The 18,789-nt window shown below is 34.0% G+C and overlaps 2 protein-coding genes across 3 annotated transcripts in view; one reads left to right on the forward strand and one right to left on the reverse strand.

The window, feature by feature from the left end:
• LOC107036346 (protein slowmo) overlaps nucleotides 1-4,695 on the reverse strand; it is a 23,672-nt gene extending 18,977 nt beyond the window's left edge. Inside the window, exons 1-2 of the mRNA XM_015254274.2 lie at nucleotides 4,479-4,695; nucleotides 4,202-4,367 (exon numbers count right to left, since the gene is read on the reverse strand). Coding sequence (XP_015109760.1) covers nucleotides 4,202-4,367; nucleotides 4,479-4,510 — 198 coding nt within the window. The 5' untranslated portion in view covers nucleotides 4,511-4,695. The remainder of the gene's footprint in view (nucleotides 1-4,201; nucleotides 4,368-4,478) is intronic.
• An 80-nt stretch (nucleotides 4,696-4,775) lies between these two features.
• LOC107036345 (DENN domain-containing protein 1A) lies at nucleotides 4,776-14,791 on the forward strand. 2 transcript variants are annotated; one of them, XM_015254272.1, is made up of 10 exons: nucleotides 4,776-5,010; nucleotides 5,287-5,442; nucleotides 6,278-6,863; nucleotides 7,618-7,719; nucleotides 7,807-8,034; nucleotides 8,751-9,015; nucleotides 9,091-9,274; nucleotides 10,145-10,277; nucleotides 11,856-12,341; nucleotides 13,330-14,791. In XM_015254272.1, exons 1-10 carry the CDS (start codon nucleotides 4,994-4,996, stop codon nucleotides 13,744-13,746), a joined length of 2,574 nt encoding a protein of 857 aa, XP_015109758.1. In that variant the 5' UTR covers nucleotides 4,776-4,993; the 3' UTR covers nucleotides 13,747-14,791. The 2 variants fall into 2 exon arrangements, with proteins under 2 accessions (XP_015109758.1, XP_015109759.1); XM_015254273.1 differs by lacking the exon at nucleotides 11,856-12,341.
• Nucleotides 14,792-18,789: the final 3,998 nt, after the last annotated feature.

The following is an 18,789-nucleotide window of genomic DNA, read 5'->3' on the forward strand; positions in this document are numbered from 1 at the left end:
CATGCGTGAAGTTTGTGTGTTTCACGCAGCCGAATTTTCATACTGCTGTGTATTTCACGCAGTTGAAGTTTCATACTACTGTGTATTTCACGCAGTTGAAGTTTGTATTTTTATACATTTGTGTGCTTCACGCAGTTGTATTTTGATACACATGTGTGTTTCACGCAGTTGCATTTTGATACGCCTGTGTGTTTCACGCAGTTGTATTTTTATACATCAGGATTGCGTTTTTCTACTTCCTAGGCCTTATACAAGATAAATTGAATTAATTTTTTTTGGCATTTTCGTTTTTCGCGATTATCTCGGAAACTATGAGAGATAGAGCCTTAAAACCAAATTTGGGTTCCCTATAAGCATGTGGATGGCTCAGAATTGCGTTTTTCCACTTCCTAGGCCCTATACAAGATGAATTAAATTAATTTTTTTTGGCACTTTCGTTTTTCGCGATTATCTCGGAAACTATGAGAGATAGAGCCTTAAAACCTATTCCATTCGATTCCTGAGGAAATTTGGGTTCCGTATAGGCAGATGGACGGCTCAGAATTGCGTTTTTCCACTTCCTACACCCTATACAAGATGAATTAAATTAATTTTTTTTGGCACTTTCGTTTTTCGCGATTATCTCGGAAACTATGAGAGATAGAGCCTTAAAACCTATTCCATTCGATTCCTGAGGAAATTTGGGTTCCGTATAGGCAGATGGACGGCTCAGAATTGCGTTTTTCCACTTCCTACACCCTATACAAGATGAATTAAATTAATTTTTTTTGGCATTTTCGTTTTTCGCGATTATCTCGGAAACTATGAGAGATAGAGCCTTAAAACCAAATTTGGGTCCCCTATAGGTAAGTGCACGACTCAGAATTGCGTTTTTCCACTTCCTAGGCCTTATACAAGATGAATTAAATTAATTTTTTTTGGCACTTTCGTTTTTCGCGATTATCTCGGAAACTATGAGATCCGATCAATTAGCCCCTCATGTATAGATATTCCAAATTTTTATTTTTTTCCTCATTGAAGTAGTTTTGAAGAAAATTGCGAGCTAATAAAAAATATTTGCTAGTTAGGACTTTTTTTAAAATAAATTTTTGAAAAATTTCCCCTGAAAAAAAAGGCGTTATCCCCCCTACTTCATTATTTCCAAAAAATTTTATCACCAATCGGTAGCAAATTGTTTGAAGATTTTTGCGAGTTAAGAAAAAATCGTCAATGCACTCCTATTATTGTGTAAATTAACAATTCCAATTTCAACTGAAAACCAGAGTTGATGACCAGAGTTTGTAGCAGAGATGTCAGACAAGATATGAATGTTTTTTTTGGCTCAAATGAAAGAGCGGGTCGAGAAATGGCGTGCAGAAGTCTTTAAAGATGACAAATCTCTCTAAAGATGATGTCTGTTTTCAATTGAAAAGCGCAATTGTGACAACATTTTCCAGTGGGTTCTAGGAGTCTCCCCTGGTTCAACACCATCTTTAGAGGTCCTAGCACGCCATTTCTCGACCCGCTCTTTCGTTTGAGCTCAAAAAAACATTCATATCTTGTCTGACATCTTTGCTACAAACTCCGGTCTTCAACGTGGGCCTTCAATTGAAGGCCCGAGTTGTAGACACGAGTTTGTAGCAGCAATGTCAGACAAGATATGAATGTTTTTTTCGGCTCAAATGAAAGAGCGGGTCGAGAAATGGCTTGCTAGGGCCTCTAAAGATGGTTTTGAACCAGGGGAGACTCCTAAAAGCGCAATTGAAAACAGACATCATCTTTAGAGACAATTGTCATCTTTAAAGACTTCTGCACGCCATTTTTCGAGCCGCTCTTTCATTTGACCCAAAAAAAATGGCGAATAGTCACGGCCATTTATTTTCTCAAGTGATATTCACGAGAAAAACTGGGGCAAAGTCCTAAATTCTTCACAAATGATCAAATACTAAGTGATTTTTATCATTCAACCTATAATGAATTGATAATGAATGGCTCATTTCAGTGTTCAGTGAGTCAAAAAAAAACGTCGAGAGTATTCGTCGCAGACTTGACCTTCCCGAATCCACGTGACGTCAGTGAGAGGTCGTTCTGGGTCGTTCAATGGAGCTCAGCTAACCTAACCTGTTCTATTCTGAATGAATGAATTTTCTCAATTGAACGTTTATGAAAAGAAATAGGTCAAGGCCCTAAATTCTTCACAAATGATCAATAATTCATTATTCTCCCCTGTAAATTTATAACTAATGAATAATATTATGAATTGATGATTAATAGAAAATTCTGATGAATTTTAACACAAGTGTTAAAATTCATCAGAATTATGCAAATGCAAATAAATAACTTATATAATGTTCAATTCGTCGTATTTCACGAAATACACTATTAATTACCGAAATAAATACATAAAATTATTACAATACATTGCACACGTGCCAATGCTCCTAAACTCATGTAGAGGCTTACATAAGTCATCACAAGCCCAAGCCATTAATTAATTCTTCCGTCGCGTATAATCAAAAGTGATGAATGATTAATGCTTTTTGTCATGAAGTTCATAATTAATGCATAACAATCTGATAATACTGCATTTCAATCCACTGCAAAGCAACAATCACCGATTGCCATTCATACATTTATTCCCTCAATCTTTTATACTTTGAAAGAAGGCAAACTCCTTTGTCAACTCCACTATCTCTCACTGGTCGAAGAATTTCTATCTGTAAAATTCCATACATGAGCTTCCACGTGTGCATCTCTAACATTGCACACGTGCCAATACTCCGAATATCAAGTAATCTTACGTAAGTCATCGAAAGCCCGAAGCGTTAATGAATTGTTCAATCGCATGTGACAAAAATGATGAATGATTAATGCTTCTTATTATCAAGTTCATAATTAAGGGATAGCAAATAGATAATTAATGCTACACTTCTATCAATTATAAAGCGGCAATAACACATTTCCATTCACGTATTTAAATATTCTCTCAACCATTTATAGTTTGAAACAAGACAGACTTGGTTTATCACCTTTGTCAATTCCCTTGTCTCCTACACATGACCGAAGAATTCCTATCTTCAATATTGTACGCATGTAAATGTTCCCAATATCGAGTAGAGTCTTACATAAGTCATCGAAAATCCAAACCATGAATGCGATTCCCCATTGAGCGGAGTGACAAATGATCAATGATTAATGATTCAGAGCATTTAGTCAATAAAAAGTGGATAATAAATTTTCAATTAATGATGCATTGCGATAAATTTCAACACAACACTCGCGCATTTCCATTCACTGATTCATTTCCTCAACCATTTGCACTTTGAAATAAAACAAACTGCTTATATGTTGTGTCAATCCCCTACCCCAACAGTGGACACGTGCCAATGCTCCCAAAGTGCAAAACAGTCTTACATAAATCATCAAACTATAAATGGTTGAGAGAATATTTAAATACGTGAATGGAAATGTGTTATTGCCGCTTTATAATTGATAGAAATGTAGCATTAATTATCTATTTGCTATCCCTTAATTATGAACTTGATAATAAGAAGCATTAATCATTCATCAAACCCAAATCCAAATCATTAATTAATTTTTCAAATGCGTGTAATTAAAAATGAAAAATGATGAATTATTAATGATTCTCATCATTAAATTCATAATATATCAATAATAAATTGTTAATTAATGTTGAATCTTGATGAATTTCAACACAAAACTCACACAAGTCATCATAAACCCAAATCATAAATAAATTCCTCAATTGCGTGCAATTAAAAACCAAAAATACTCAAAAATTAACCATTCTCATCATTAAATTAATAACAAATCGATAATAAATTATTAATAAATAACGAATCTTGATGAAATTCAACCCAAAACGCCCATTTCCATCAACTCATTCATTCCTTCCCTAATTTCACTTCAAAATAAAACACTGTTTATTTCCTGTATCAACCCCCCACCCCAGACAGTGGACACGCGCCAATGCTCCCCAAGTCCAGTATTCTTAGATAACTCATCACAAACCCACACCACCAACGAATTCCTCAATTGTGTACAATAATGCCAATTAAACCTCACGAATCCGTCCCACTCATACCCTCAAGTTCAACATCAATTGAATGCTCCCAATGAAAAGTTCAATGTCAAGGTCTCAAAGTTCAACCCTGAGACCTACCCCAAACCCCCCCGAATAATGTATTTTTGTTAAACTCACCGCCTGCGCCCAGCTCGGAAACTTGAATTCACTGACGACAAGCCTGTGCGTATGCAAAACCCCATCAACAACTTTTCTGTCAATGACATCAGTTCCCAGAACAGCAGTGTTCATGGGGTTCGGGTATTTGCGAAGTGCAGCCTGGGCCACTGTCTCCCACGGATGACTAAACCACAAAAATCAAAATTTCCGTCTCAATTTGGCCATCAGAAACGAAAAAACTCATTATCTTCGAGGTTAAGAACCCAAAGGGCCTGAAATCGAGGCTAAAACTCACTTGAAAACGTGCTCGTACGTCCAGATCTTCATGCTCGGTGTTGATTGAAATTTTTCGTTAGTTTCACTGACTCAACCTGAAATTTTCACTGATAATAACCAAGATATTAGCCACAAAACTGCTCTGTACGTCAAGTCGTCTTGGGAAAGCTGATGTAAGAGAGCAAGGACCAGATCTCGTGGTAACTCGGCAGTAATGCAGTCCCTCTGTCGGTCATTGCCTGCACAGCGATGACGAAATCGTCGATAAGTCAGGGGAAAACACCAGTAAACACTCACACATGTTTAAGCTCTCGTACCCACACCCAGTCGTGTCCATGAGGGACTGATTAGTCAGGAGGTGGTGAGATGGTAGTGACACCGGAATTGCCCGTGACGAGGAGCGTGTCATAAAATGATTGGGAATATCATCGACGTTACAACTTCATTCGCTTGAGTTCAATCGAATTGATTTTAATCCAGAGATGATGTCATGATGAATTTGGTGGGTTATTCTGCGTCGTTGAGTTAGTCACCATGGGCTCCAGGTTGAGGTAATATTTTGCAATCATATGTTCATGATAACAAGGCTTTCACCTGATGTTTCGTCATTTTTTTGCAGACTATTCTATTTTTTTATGGGTGAGAGGTGGCGGGGGGTATTAAAACTCGAATTTCGTCAGGGTTTGGGACGAGTTTTGTTGATATCTTGGGTGTCTGGTTGTGTTTGCTGTCGGCTGGTTGTTTGGGGGGCTCAGGAGGGGAGTGACAGTGGAGAGAACTCATTTTTTATGAGGTTTATCTACCTTTTTTACTCTTTGTCGTTCCAGGGAGAATGTCAAACATTTGTTCGAGTGCTTCTGCGAAGTGGCTGCTCCGGTGGGCGAGAAGGCCGCCTGGATTCTCCAGAGGTATCCTGATAGCTTCGGGGATCAGGAGCTACTGAAGTCGGTGCCGAAATTCGCGTATCCATGTGAATTCGAAAAGTAGGTGCTGCATTTGGATGATGTGATGACGAGGGGTTTTTTCGTTGGGGGTGTTGCTCGGAAATATCAAGAGAGTTATGTTCTCTTATATTTTTTTGGATGATTAGGCAGTTGTGAGATGATTCGATGATTGACAAAACGTAAAACGTTGATTTTTTAACTGTTGGAGTCAATATTCAGCGTGTTGGGACTTTATTCATCTCCAATGGATTATTTTTAAAGAAAATGTTGGAATTTTCAACTAAAATAATCAATGATTTTTCGTATTATCAACATGATCAAACATGTGAGAATTATTATCTCCTGTTATCTTAGAAACTTTAAAGGGAATGTCAACAGATCTTTTATTGGAAATTTAATTTTTTCATCAGTTTTCGAAATAATCAAATAATTTAAGAAGATGAGAAATCAACTCTTCTGAAATATTGAAGATTTGTTTTTTGCAATTATCCGTTTATCCAATTATTGTGCTATTAAAAAATTATGAGTTATTTTCCTTATTATTAATACAATCGAACATTCAATAAAATATGAGAGGCATTATATCATTTTACCTAAAAACATTAAAGGGAGACGCCAGCAGATCTTTTATTGGAAATTTAATTTGCATAAAACCGATTCTTCTCCTTAACCATCAGTTTTCATAACAATTAAATAATTTCTAAAGATAAAAAATAATTCTTCTGTAATATAAACGATTTCTTTTATCAATTATTCATTCATCTCATCTGCAGCTGATCAAATTTTAAAAAACTCCCCGACTTTCCTCATTATCAATACAGTAAAAAAATCACCAAAATGTGAAAAAATATTCACTCTAATTTTTCCTCAACAGTTCAATGGTCCAGCACTTCTCCTTCGTCCTAACGAGTATTGATTCGAAGTGGACATTCGGTTTCTGCAGGCATGACCCTAAAACTGAGACTGCTCTGGTAGTGCTCAGCTCGCTCCCTTGGCACGAGATGTTCTACAAATTACTGAATCATATAGCGACATTGACATCGAGTTCAAACAGCGGAGACCTCTGGAAATTCCTCGGTGATGTTCACGCCAGTAATGTCCCAATGCCAGGAACATCAGTGACGATTCCCCTGCCTGATCCCAATGTTACCTACGTCTGCCAAAGCCCCAAGCAATTCCAATTGCCCAGTATACCAGAGAATCGTAATTTAACTGAGTACTACAGTGCTGTTGATGCCCACAATATGATGATTATTTTCGCATCGATGCTGTACGAGAGGAGAATAATATTCACGTCTAAGAGATTGTCGAGGCTGAGTGCGTGTGTGCAGGCCTGCAATGCCTTGATATATCCCATGATTTGGCAGCATATTTATATACCAGTTCTACCACTTGCTCTAATGGATTATCTATTAGCACCCATGCCGTTCTTGATCGGTGTGCCCACTCCAATTCTTCAGGTAGTTAATTAATTTCAGTCAGTGAATTTTTTTGAGATTTAGACAGTGGAAAATACAAGGAAATAACTTCTCTTTATGTATTAAATCATCTTGGAAACAAGTAATTTTAGGAGGAAATGTGAGAGGTTTTTTGGTGAATATTAGATTTTCTTCGGAGCAAAATAATCTTACCTTTTTAAAAATATGTTGACATGTCATTAATTTATTCAGGGAATTAGAGTGTTTTTTTCTCATTCAATAGACTTTTCGTAATTGATTCAGACTGAATCTAATTGATGAGTTTGTTCCTGAGAAATGAATATTTAAGAAAAATCGTCTCTTGTTCAAATTTTTTCAAATCGTTTTTTTTATTATCTTCAAAACGAGTGGTTTTAGGGGAAAATTTCGGGAGAGATTTCTCTGGAATCTATTCAAGATCTTCTCCAATCTTATAATTTCTTGGAGATTGCTTCATTTAATTAATATTTCAATTAATTAATTAATCGATTAATTGACCAATTAAGTCATTCAATGATTAATTGTTCATTCATCTCGAGAATAAGTAATTTTACGAAGAAATGTGAGAAAACTTTCTTTGTTAGAACATTTCAACAACTAAAAAAATGTAAAAAGCTTCCTCTTTTGAAATATGTTAAAAATTTCCTTTTTTTGTGGAGAATTGAATTCCCGAGAACGAATTTCTCTTGACATTTCCGTGACATTCTCTAATGTCATAGTTAAAAAATATAAAAAATTGCTCTTTATTACATTGCAGAGGGTTCAAAAGGGTGATTTAGGTGATGTGGTGATTCTCGATGCTGACAGTAATTCCATAGAATCTCCATTCCAGGACCTAGAGTCCTTGCCTCAGGACGTGGTAAGCAAAAATGACTTCGTAAAAATTAGAATCACCATTTAAATGTAACGAGTCACTCTGGAATTGAGGTTTTTATGTGGCTTTCAGGTCACGAATTTGAGAAAAGCATTGCGTAACAGGCCAGCACTTCTGGGCGACGGTGTCTCAAGAGCATTTTTACGTGCCTTGGTACAGCTGACAGCTGGCTACAGAGAAGCGCTGACACTTCAACAGGGTGAACGTATTACCTTCGATCAAAATGCATTCGTCGAGAGCAGGCCCTACTCCATGCAGCCGTTTCTAAGAAAAATGCTGGAGTTACAAATTTTTCAGCAAGTGAGATAATACTCTCTAACGATTTCCCCTCTTTAATGAATCGATTCATCAACCCACTCAAATGAATTTTCTTGATTCAAATCCGAAGAAAATTATACTTTTTTTGTTTTATAAAAATAATTGCAATAGCGTCAAAAAAATTAACAAGACATTAACTTTGAGAAGAAAAAATTCAATCGATAAATCCAAAGGAATTCTAAATTTTTTAGAAGTAGGAAGACGGGAAGTCCTCGACTTACTTGAATTTTCAGTCAACACATAAATATTCAGTACCAAATAACGCAGATTAAAAAAAAATTGTTTCCATTAAATTGTGATTTTTAAATTAAAAAATTCTTTAAAATTTCAGTTGAACTAGCTCTTGATAAAAATTTTCATTCCAATTGAATTCCAAAGATAAAAATTAGAGATATTCCGGTTATTTGACTATGTATGATCGATAATCATAGTGATTTTTTTAGTCTATTCCTCAACCAACAACTGGATTGCTATTTAATAGAATCTATGATTATAATCTTCTATTCTGTCCTGTTCTATTCTAATCTAATGAGAGATGCTATAGAAATTATCAATGAACTAGAACATGTGCGCTTTACTCCATCCATAATATCCATAACACAATTTCCTAAAAATTAAGAAAATACAAAAAAATCAGTAATTTTCTTTTTAACCGCAATATTGATTGATTCTTACATTTAATTGAATTCACCTCTCAGTTTATAGAGGAAAGACTGCACATGCTCAACTCAGGTCTCGGTTTCTCGGATGAATTTGAAATGGAGGCGTGTACTTATTCGGACAAATCGAGTAGTAAATTAATGCAGCAATATCGTGAATGGACGTACGCAATGAGAAAGGAGGGCTCGGCATTCTTCCGGAGTGTCAAGGACAAAGCCAATCCCGCTGTTAAATACGCTGTCAAGTCGGTTAAGGATAAGGGTAAAGATATGAAAACTGTGTACAAGGGATTGAAATGGAAAGGTATCATTATCATAAGCTGGATCAATTGTCTGGGAGTTTGAGCATTGCGTCATACGTTGATTTTTTAATTTTTAGGTCGTTCGAGGGGCAGTGAAAATAGCATGCGCTTCCATCAGCCTCGATCCGCACCGAGCTCACCCACACTGGATAGGCGGACTAGTATGTTTGGAAGTGGTTCTAAATCACCCAGTGGGTTCACAGCCACTACCAGCTACAGGAAGGAACTCAGGATCCGTAATAGTAATGTTCCTGATACAAGGTAAATTTAGGGGGAGGATTAGACGTCATTTTATCTTGGGAAATTAATCCCAAATATATTAATTCTGGTCGAAGAATTCTCAAAAAAACAATACTAGTAAAAATGATCCTAAAAGTAAAATGTAAACAAATACAGTTCGACGTAGATGAATATAAAAATATGTACATGATTTAATTAATGATAAATGTTTTTTTATCAAAATACACATAAACATAAAGAAAAGAAAGATAAAAAACAAATGATTTTCTCATTTCCAAAAGCAATGAAAATGTTCTTACCACGAATTGCATAAATGTGAGACGATCAGAGTTATTGATTTATAAAGTAATTCTTTTCTCAGCATCAATTTTATTTAACAAGAGTAGGATTATTTTGTCCAGAATCTACTTTGAGGCAATATAACTCTTTTTACCTTTTTCTAAATATTAATAATTCATTGAAATTAATCCCGAATATATTAAGAATTCTCAACAAAAAAATCCTGGTAAAAATGATCGTAAAAATAAAATTTTAGGATCGACGTATTTAATTCTTTTCGATGACGTTACAATCGTAGAAAAACATAATTTGTCTCTCAGGATCAAATAGAGGTGAATTATTTCGTCTGAAGCCTTCTTGGGGGAAAAGTAACTCCTGTCTTTTTTTAAACATTACTAACGCATAGAAATATTCATGAAAGAGGTCATGTTTTTTTAATAGAAAATCCACTATTTTAATTAATTTAGACTGAATTTAATTCACGGATTTATGTCCAAATGCTGAATATTTCAGGACAAAAAAGTTGAAAATATCTATTTTAGTCCATCGTCTCTTCTTTACATTTTCGGAAATAATTTCTGATATTTGAAATTTCGGATTTGATTTATTTAGCAGGAAGCAATACTCACCGTTGAGTCCAGGCTCCCCAGAGGAGCCAGACTCACCCCCAGAGCGCTTGAACATAGATCTCATGAATGAACTGCAAGACGTTATCTTCCCGAATACTCCACCTGTCGACAGAACCGTAAGTAACTTCCCGAACCCCCTCTCATTGATCACTGTTTTTTTTTCATCATCTCGATGGCTTTCTTTATCGTGCAAAGTTTACCCAGTACATGCAACACGTTTTCTTAATTCTTCAATTCTCTGTTCTNTTTTTTTTTTTTTTTTTTTTTTTTTTTTTTTTTTTTTTTTTTTTTTTTTTTTTTTTTTTTTTTTTTTTTTTTTTTTTTTTTTTTTTTTTTTTTTTTTTTTTTTTTTTTTTTTTTTTTTTTTTTTTTTTTTTTTTTTTTTTTTTTTTTTTTTTTTTTTTTTTTTTTTTTTTTTTTTTTTTTTTTTTTTTTTTTTTTTTTTTTTTTTTTTTTTTTTTTTTTTTTTTTTTTTTTTTTTTTTTTTTTTTTTTTTTTTTTTTTTTTTTTTTTTTTTTTTTTTTTTTTTTTTTTTTTTTTTTTTTTTTTTTTTTTTTTTTTTTTTTTTTTTTTTTTTTTTTTTTTTTTTTTTTTTTTTTTTTTTTTTTTTTTTTTTTTTTTTTTTTTTTTTTTTTTTTTTTTTTTTTTTTTTTTTTTTCATTTTTAATGAGTTAGTTACAGAGCTGGGTATCATCGTAAAGACGCGTAAAGGTATCAGTTCAATGAACTATTCGTTTCACACAGTATTTTTACGACATAAACTGTTTGAGTATTCCGTTGATTACATTTGAACATTTTGAAGTGACAACTAGTAATGGATATTATTTGGGCGAATAAATAAGATTAATTCCCTTTTATTTCTGAAACTGGAGTGAATGCTATTCATATTTGAGTTGATTCTGTCAGAATAAGAAATGAAATAGTATTGGTTTTTTATTGCACTGTGACAATTATTTGTGGAAAACGAATGAATAAATTATGTAAAATATAAATATTTTCTCCACACGATAACATTTTTTGGAAATTTTCATCAAGTACAAAAAACAAAAGTACAATTTTTCGAATGCACCGTAACAGTTCCACTGAAATTTCAAAGAATTTCGTAATTGAAAATTCCCAGTTCGATAAAACAATTGATGGAAACTATAAATTTCCGTGAAGTTATTTCATGTAAATTAACACAAATAAATTAGTTAACAATTCAGCGTAATCTGGCACTGGAAATTCATGTTTTTAGTGAAAATTCAAAGAAGTTGAAGAAATCTCGGTATTTTTTTGCTCAAAAATTTACTATTCCATTGAACTTTCAGTAGAATTTGAAAATTCATTATTTCTCTTCCTCCCTAGGTCGATTTTAATGTAATTCTTCTAGAAATTACAACTAAATTTTCAGACGAAATTAAATTATTTTTCTGACAATAAAATGTTCATGATATTTCTGAATTCTTTACGAAATTCATTCATTGTTTCCAATGCTCTTCAACTATCCAAAAAATACTGTTGTGATTTAACGATTGTGCAATCAAATTATTCTGCATCAACCATTCAGTTACAATTTCATCCCCCCCATGTGATGACTAAAATATCGATAATGAATTGTGAAAGTAACTCAAGCACTATTCTACCCAGCTCTGTTGAGTAAAGCATTAGATTGAGTGTTAGTTTTTTTTTGTTTTGTGGATAAAAAATTTCAGTTGAAACCAGTGCGCAGTTTAGACAGCTTGAGACCTGCATGGAGCGGGCGCTTGCGGCACGGCTCACCCTCATCCATTCCCACGAGTGATGCAACCCACTCCCCAAAACATCCACCCAATTATCTCATCCCCCCATGTCAAAAGATACCATCGAAACTAGCCAAAAAACCGACTGAGAGAGTCATTAAACATAATAAATCACTCGATAAACCACCAAAAGTCGAATCACCAGTTGTGAATGAGTACATAAACCCCATAACAATAGCAAATCCATTCGTGAATGGTGTAACAACACCCCGTAATCCATTTCGCGAGGACATATTTCAAGTTGATGATGCATCAAAAGTTACGAATGACCCGTTTGACACCAGTCAAGTGCATTTACCACCTCTCCTACCAAAAATATCAATTCAAGCCCCGAATGTTTCCACGAGTGGTAACACTCCTCCCTCGTTAAAATCCGACCTCTGCTCAACTAAAGTTAAGGTAATTCACGTGCATTTGTTTTTTATTTTACACGAGAGTTTTATTTTATTGCATCTCAAATCCTTTAAATATGTTGATACATTGAATTTGTGAAAATTATTTTGGGAATATTTCGTTAAATAATTAATTTTGCAAGAGATGTCTAGAGATTTTTGTGCGAATATTTAAGGATACCCGAGTATTTTTTACAGTTTGCACAGAATTATTATTTTTTTAATCATTCGTTGTTTATAGATAGGTAATTAAAATTATTTAAACTTTCGGAACCCTATTTTTTTAGTCACGAAATCGATTTGTTATAATTCTGAAAAAAAGATGTTTTGGTAGAAAATTTATTGTTTAGAAATTATTTAAAAAAAATGCTCGTAATTTTCAAAAAAATTTGCAATTTCCAAATTATTTCATCAATTTTTTTCGAAAAGTAAACTTTCTCATTTTTCTTCTAATTTTTAAAATGCAAATTTAGACCTGCAAAGTTTAAATAATGAAATCATTGTAAAATCTCCAAAAACTGAGGGTCAAATGCATGCCACTGAAAAAAAAATAGCCAAAGTACTTGAATATCCTTAATATATTACCATTTGCAACAGAATTTCAACATTGGATGAGAATCAATCCGTTGAATAAATTTCTGCGGCTATTTTGTACCGATTCTGTTATGAATATATTGTGCACAATGTCTCTTGATGAATTCTCATGAACTCCCCCGAGGAGATATTTTGAATCAACATCTTCTTCAATTCTGTGAAAATTATTAAAAAAATTGAATGAGATTGAGAAACGAAATGTTAAGAGATTTTTTCTACCGGGAATGAAATTCTCCACGAAAAAATTCTCTGTGAAATCAAACAACGATTGATTCTTCAAATTAATTACTTCATAAAGTTTACTAAAATTAGTTTTCAAATATTCCACCAATCATTTAGGAAAAGTCCTTCTCGCAGCCCATGAATCTGTGAAAATGTGTAACACTTCAATTTTAATCTAGGGAACATCAGAAGTGCAAGATCTAATCCGCCTAGACTCAACAAATAGTGACGACGACTTCGACCCCCTCCTCTCAAAGTCCTTCATGGACCCAAAGCAAATGACCCAGTCCCTGCACATACCCCAGATGGGGGAGGGCCTGAGCAATCCCCTGTACCCCTATTTTCTACCAAAACACAGTAGCAATGACTGCAGTCATGGCGCCAATTCCACCGAGAAACTCGGTGACTTTGATCTGCTCCAGGAGTACGGACTGGACTTTAACAAATTCAGTCTAACGAATGGTGCAGCCTCGGCGAGAAGAAGTACCACGTGCAGTCAGGATAAGGATCCCAGTGAGAGTACCGACGATGTCTTCAGCACGTCCTTCACAGCATCAACAACAAAGTCCCAGAACAACTGGACGAAATTCGATTGAAATCGATATAAAATCGGTTGAAATTGCTGAATTTCCATTGTCCCAAGCTTCACAGCCACTTCCGCTGACATATCATAATTTGTACATAAGAATAAATCCGTTGATTCGATTATTTAATTGATTATAAACCGAGAAATTATAAGAGATGAGTGAATAGGTGATAATTGTTGAGCAAACGAACAATTGAACGTTCATTTATTGTTTAAATTGCGTCAATTTTAAAAACAACACAGTGTAAATATTTTTTATAGTTGAATCAAATTGTTTGTTACCGAAGATTTTTTTGTCCCCAGTTTTAACGAGCCAATTAAAACTTAGTGATTAAATTAATTCAATTAGCTAATACGTTGATATGTATATTTTAGAGAGTATATACATATATATATTATGGATGAATTATTGGCGTGTGCCAATGTGGGCAGGATTTTACACTGAAAAATATCAACGACGAAAATTATTACGATTGCATCATGAGACCAGTGCAATTTATTATTGCCGAGTTCAATTAAATTTACAACAATAGAAAGTATTAATCGTAAATTAATGGGAAGTGATAAAGGGGGAAATACTCGAATTTATCGAACTGTTTTTTTGCTCGAGGGTAATTCTATCCGATTACGACTCATTATCTTCCAATAATTAATTTTTGGGGGAAGTGGGGAATTGAGATATGTCGATTTTAATTTGTACATTGCAAAATTTTCGTAGACACTTTGTTAGAGAAAAAAAATCTGAGTGCACACTCTTCTATCTAAAACTATACTATTTTACTCTATTTCCTCTGGAAATAGGTCTGATTATTAACGTCCTTACCTACTTTCAATTCCACGATATCTGCAAATTCTTTAAGAAAATCGACTCATCTCCTTTCACCACTTCCCTATAGTCTCGTAATACAAATTAAAATTTTTTCTAACTAATAAATACTGTAAACATGCATTGTATACCATTTACCGACAATATCTTTTATAATAGAAAACGACGCAGAACAACCAAAAGTGAAACCGAATGAATTAGCACAAGAATAAACAATAATGAAGTTTGACGAAATGTTGTATTTATTACCGACCCTCATTAATACGTAAAATAATTTTTATGGTTAAATAACGGAAGATCTATACCAGGTTGAAGTTAGATTTTGGAGAATATTTTTAAATCTAATGATTTTCCCCTGGGAAAATCCAAAATCTGACACTTTGGCCTCAGGTGAAAACAAAAATTTTTATTTTTACTTTTTCCGAATACTTTTGAGAGTTCTGGATAGCCCGTCGCTTGAATCATCGGAATCAACGTTCACTCGGCGAAAAAATTAGATTTTGCCGAAAGTTGACTTTCCCCCTGGAAAAATCCAAGATCTGACACCCGAGCCCCAGGTGAAAATGAAAATTTTTTATTTCCATACTTCTGGCGCCTCCGAGTATTTCATTGGCCGCAGAATCGTTAGTATATACAGAATCAACGATCACTCGGCGCAAAAATTCGATTTTGTCGAAAGTTGACTTTCCCCCTGAAAAAATCAAAGGTCTGACACTTTGGCCCCGGATGAAAAAAAATTATTTTTTACTTTTTTCGAATACTTTTGAGAGTTCTGGATAGCCCGTCGCTTGAATCATCGGAATCAACGTTCATTTGGCGAAAAAATTAAATTTTGCCGAAAGTCGACTTTCCCCTGGAAAAATCCGAGATCCAAGATCCTGTATAGGGGAGGTAGGGGCAAAGCGGACCCCCGGGGCAAAGCGGACCTCTTCGAAAAAAAAAAGTGTGGGGTAAAGTGGACCCTCACATAAATTATTGAATCGAGTCGCCAGAATTATTCTAATACGTTTTATAAAGTGAAATTTACTACCTTGACTAAAAAAATATGCAATGAGGGCAAGTATAAATTTGTGTGAGCTCCTGCGGATCTAATTGTGAACAAGAAATGTGAGTTTTTGATCAACAGCGATTACATTCTATCCAATCGGTAGAACAACATGACAATGACTCCTGACAAACGGAAAATTAAAATAATTTTAAAAAAACAGAGGGTCCACTTTGCCCCAACATTAATTTTTTTTTAAATTTAATGACAGATCTTAATTGCAATTCTAATGAGATTATGATCTCCACGTGAAGTGCATTGACTCATTAGAATTTAAAAAACTAAACGATTCGCTTAGAGGTTCCGCTTTGCCCCTACCTCCCCTATAGCCCTTCATACTGTCCCTCATACATAAACAAAGGCTTCATTTTACTTGCTCTTGGTAAGGAATCCTTTGGTCGTCCTGAAAACACTGCTATCATCCTCAATAATTACAATCTTTGAGTATTTTCTTTAAATTGATATCAAACAATTAAAAAAATAAATAAAATTCATGCAATTATTCAGAATAATAGCTGTGTTTTCAGGCCTAAAAATGGTCTGAGTATGAATGTCCCTACCTACTTTCAATTCTCTGACATCTGCACTGAAATTTGACCAAATGTTGTATTTCTCAACTATCGACCCATGACTCCCTGTTACCCAAATTTGAATTGTATAAACGTAAGGGCTACCGAGTTGACAGAACCGGTAGTCATGGATACGGCGCGCTATGGCCGCTGTTCAACAGTTCACCAGTGGCTGTCGTGAAGGGAGGATGGCATAAACAAATCCCGAGCGTTAACTCGTCCTTAATAAATCCTGATAAACAAAAACGAAATAGTGCAAGTGAAAGTGAGAGTCTCCACCCGTAATTAATCCAATTTCTCGATAATCTCCACCGAAGCTTCGCACTCAGGTGATTTAAAAATCGAAAAATTACCCCTGAAATTATCCCTAAAACGTCTTGACTCGTTATTTTTCATTTTTTAAACTCAATTTTCATCGTGTTTTGGCATTAATCAGCAGACGCACGTGTCTTAGTCCCAGAGAGTCGATGAATTCTGCTCTCCGCAGTATCGAACTCTGGTTTATATCCCTGAGAAACCGAGAAAATCCATATTCTTGCGTGTCGGACCCTCAGAAGATGGATCGACACGTAAGAAAATGCAAATTTTCGAAATAGTGGAACTGGTCTAGTGTCCCAGTTACTACTGGAAGCTCGGGGGATAGTAGATCGGACGATAGTGGCCATCAGTATTGTTCTTCGGAGCAAGGAACATGGTCTTTGGGTATCCAGGTGTATCTAAGGAAGTTGCTTGATCGATAGAGAATCTTTCTCGCGTGTCTGGTATTCTTGGGGTTTGTGGTCTAAGGGAATATTGAGTCATTCATGTGTCCCACATAATTTTAGGCTTTTTGGGAACATTATTTTGGGAACTATTGATATTACATTAGGACCAACTCTTTACTAATTCGTGCGACGAACGACAAAAAAGGGATGAAACATTTTCCTTCGTGATAAATAAATTAGAATAGTAAAGTCAATATCGATGAAAACTGCATCAATTTTTTAATAAATCGAAGTGAAATCCTTTGAAATTTTTAAATTGTTATCGTCTCTGACTTCACGGCCGCTTCCGGTGAGATTACATAATTTATACAAAATCGTAAAACTGTTAATTTAATGATTTTGTTGATTATAAATTGAGAAATTATGTGAAAAGAGAATAGGTGATAATTGTTGACTAAATGAATAATTGACATTCATGTTTCTCAAATAATTTCAGTTTTTACGTGAATATTCTTTTGAGAATTATTCATATTATATCAGGATCAACTCTTTATTAATTCGTGAGATGAACGAAAACAAAGGGATGAAACATTTCGCGGAGTGATGAATAAATCAGAATTGTAAAGTTAATATCAATGAACACTTCATAAATTTTTTAATAACAAATCAAAGTAAAATTCTTTGAAATTGTTAAATTTTGATCGTCTCTAGCTTCACAGCTACTTCCGGTGAGATATCATATTTCGTACAAAAGGATAAAACTATTAATTTAATGATTTCATTTATTGTAAACCAAGAAATTACACAAGAAAATAAGAGAAAAAATTGAAATTCAATGCACAGTCCACTGGTAATTTTCAGAAGAGTTACATTGAATACAATCTAGGAGGAAAAATGATAACATTTCAGATTTCACTGAAAATTCAATAAAATTCCAAATTTTTGAGCCACATTAAGACGAGAATTCCTCAGCATATTTCAATTTCCAATAAAAACATGGATATCCAGGGTCAAATTATACAATATTTTTAATTAATTAAAAAATCAACGATATTTTAACCGCAATTTTCCTGATTTCCATCAATTTTCAGGGAATAATTGAATTGACATTTACAGTTCTCATAGATTTTTTCATGAAATTTGGAATTTTCAATGACAAAATTGCTGGAAATTCGAGTGAAACTAAAACGTGATAAAAATTCCTGGAAAGTGTATAGGAAATTTCAACCAAAAATATCTAACAGTGTAATTGTTAAGCAAGCAAACAATTAACATTCACGGTTCTCATCTAATTTTCGTGTTTATATGAATATTCTTTTGAGAATTATTGATATTACCTCAACTCTAACTCTTTATCAATTCGTGAGAGAAAAAAAACAAAAGTTGATGAAAAATGTTGCCTCATGATAAGGAAATCTTAATATTATAGTCAATATCAATGAAAACTGTGTCAATGCTTCGATAACAATCGTAATAAAATTCTTTGAAATTTTTAATTTTTTTAGTCTAATAATGAAGGGGAATCCTTGAATTTATAGAACTTTTTTTTTGGTCGAGGGTAGCTCTACCTGATTACGACTCATTATCTTCCAACGAATAATTTACCTTCTGAAGTGGGCCACACGCTATGAGTCGATTTTTCGGTGAATATCTAATGAAAAAATAATTAAATAAATTCCCAACTGTAGGCGATTACGGACGAAAAAATTTAAATAGGAAAACCTATCGAATTCGTTAGAAAATTCTATTGAATATCTATTGAACTGTTCCATTAGTTTTTGGCCGATTCTATTGAAATATTCAATAGAAAATATTCAGTAGAAAAAGTCAATCGAATTCAATTTTTCTATATAACTTATTCTATTGAGATATTTTCTATAGAATTTCCTCAGCTCAAATATTCCCAGTT

The sequence above is a fragment of the Diachasma alloeum genome, unplaced genomic scaffold (genome assembly GCF_001412515.2).
Source record: "Diachasma alloeum isolate Michigan unplaced genomic scaffold, Dall2.0 Dall_scaffold_00208, whole genome shotgun sequence".
NCBI lineage: Eukaryota > Metazoa > Arthropoda > Insecta > Hymenoptera > Braconidae > Diachasma > Diachasma alloeum.

Bases quoted from the DNA above. Each gene is read 5' to 3' on its own strand.
- LOC107036345 (XM_015254272.1), top strand. The intron at 7,720-7,806 runs GTAAGCAAAAAT...TGTGGCTTTCAG, and splicing joins AGTCCTTGCCTCAGGACGTG to GTCACGAATTTGAGAAAAGC. The intron at 10,278-11,855 runs GTAAGTAACTTC...AAAAAATTTCAG, and splicing joins CTCCACCTGTCGACAGAACC to TTGAAACCAGTGCGCAGTTT.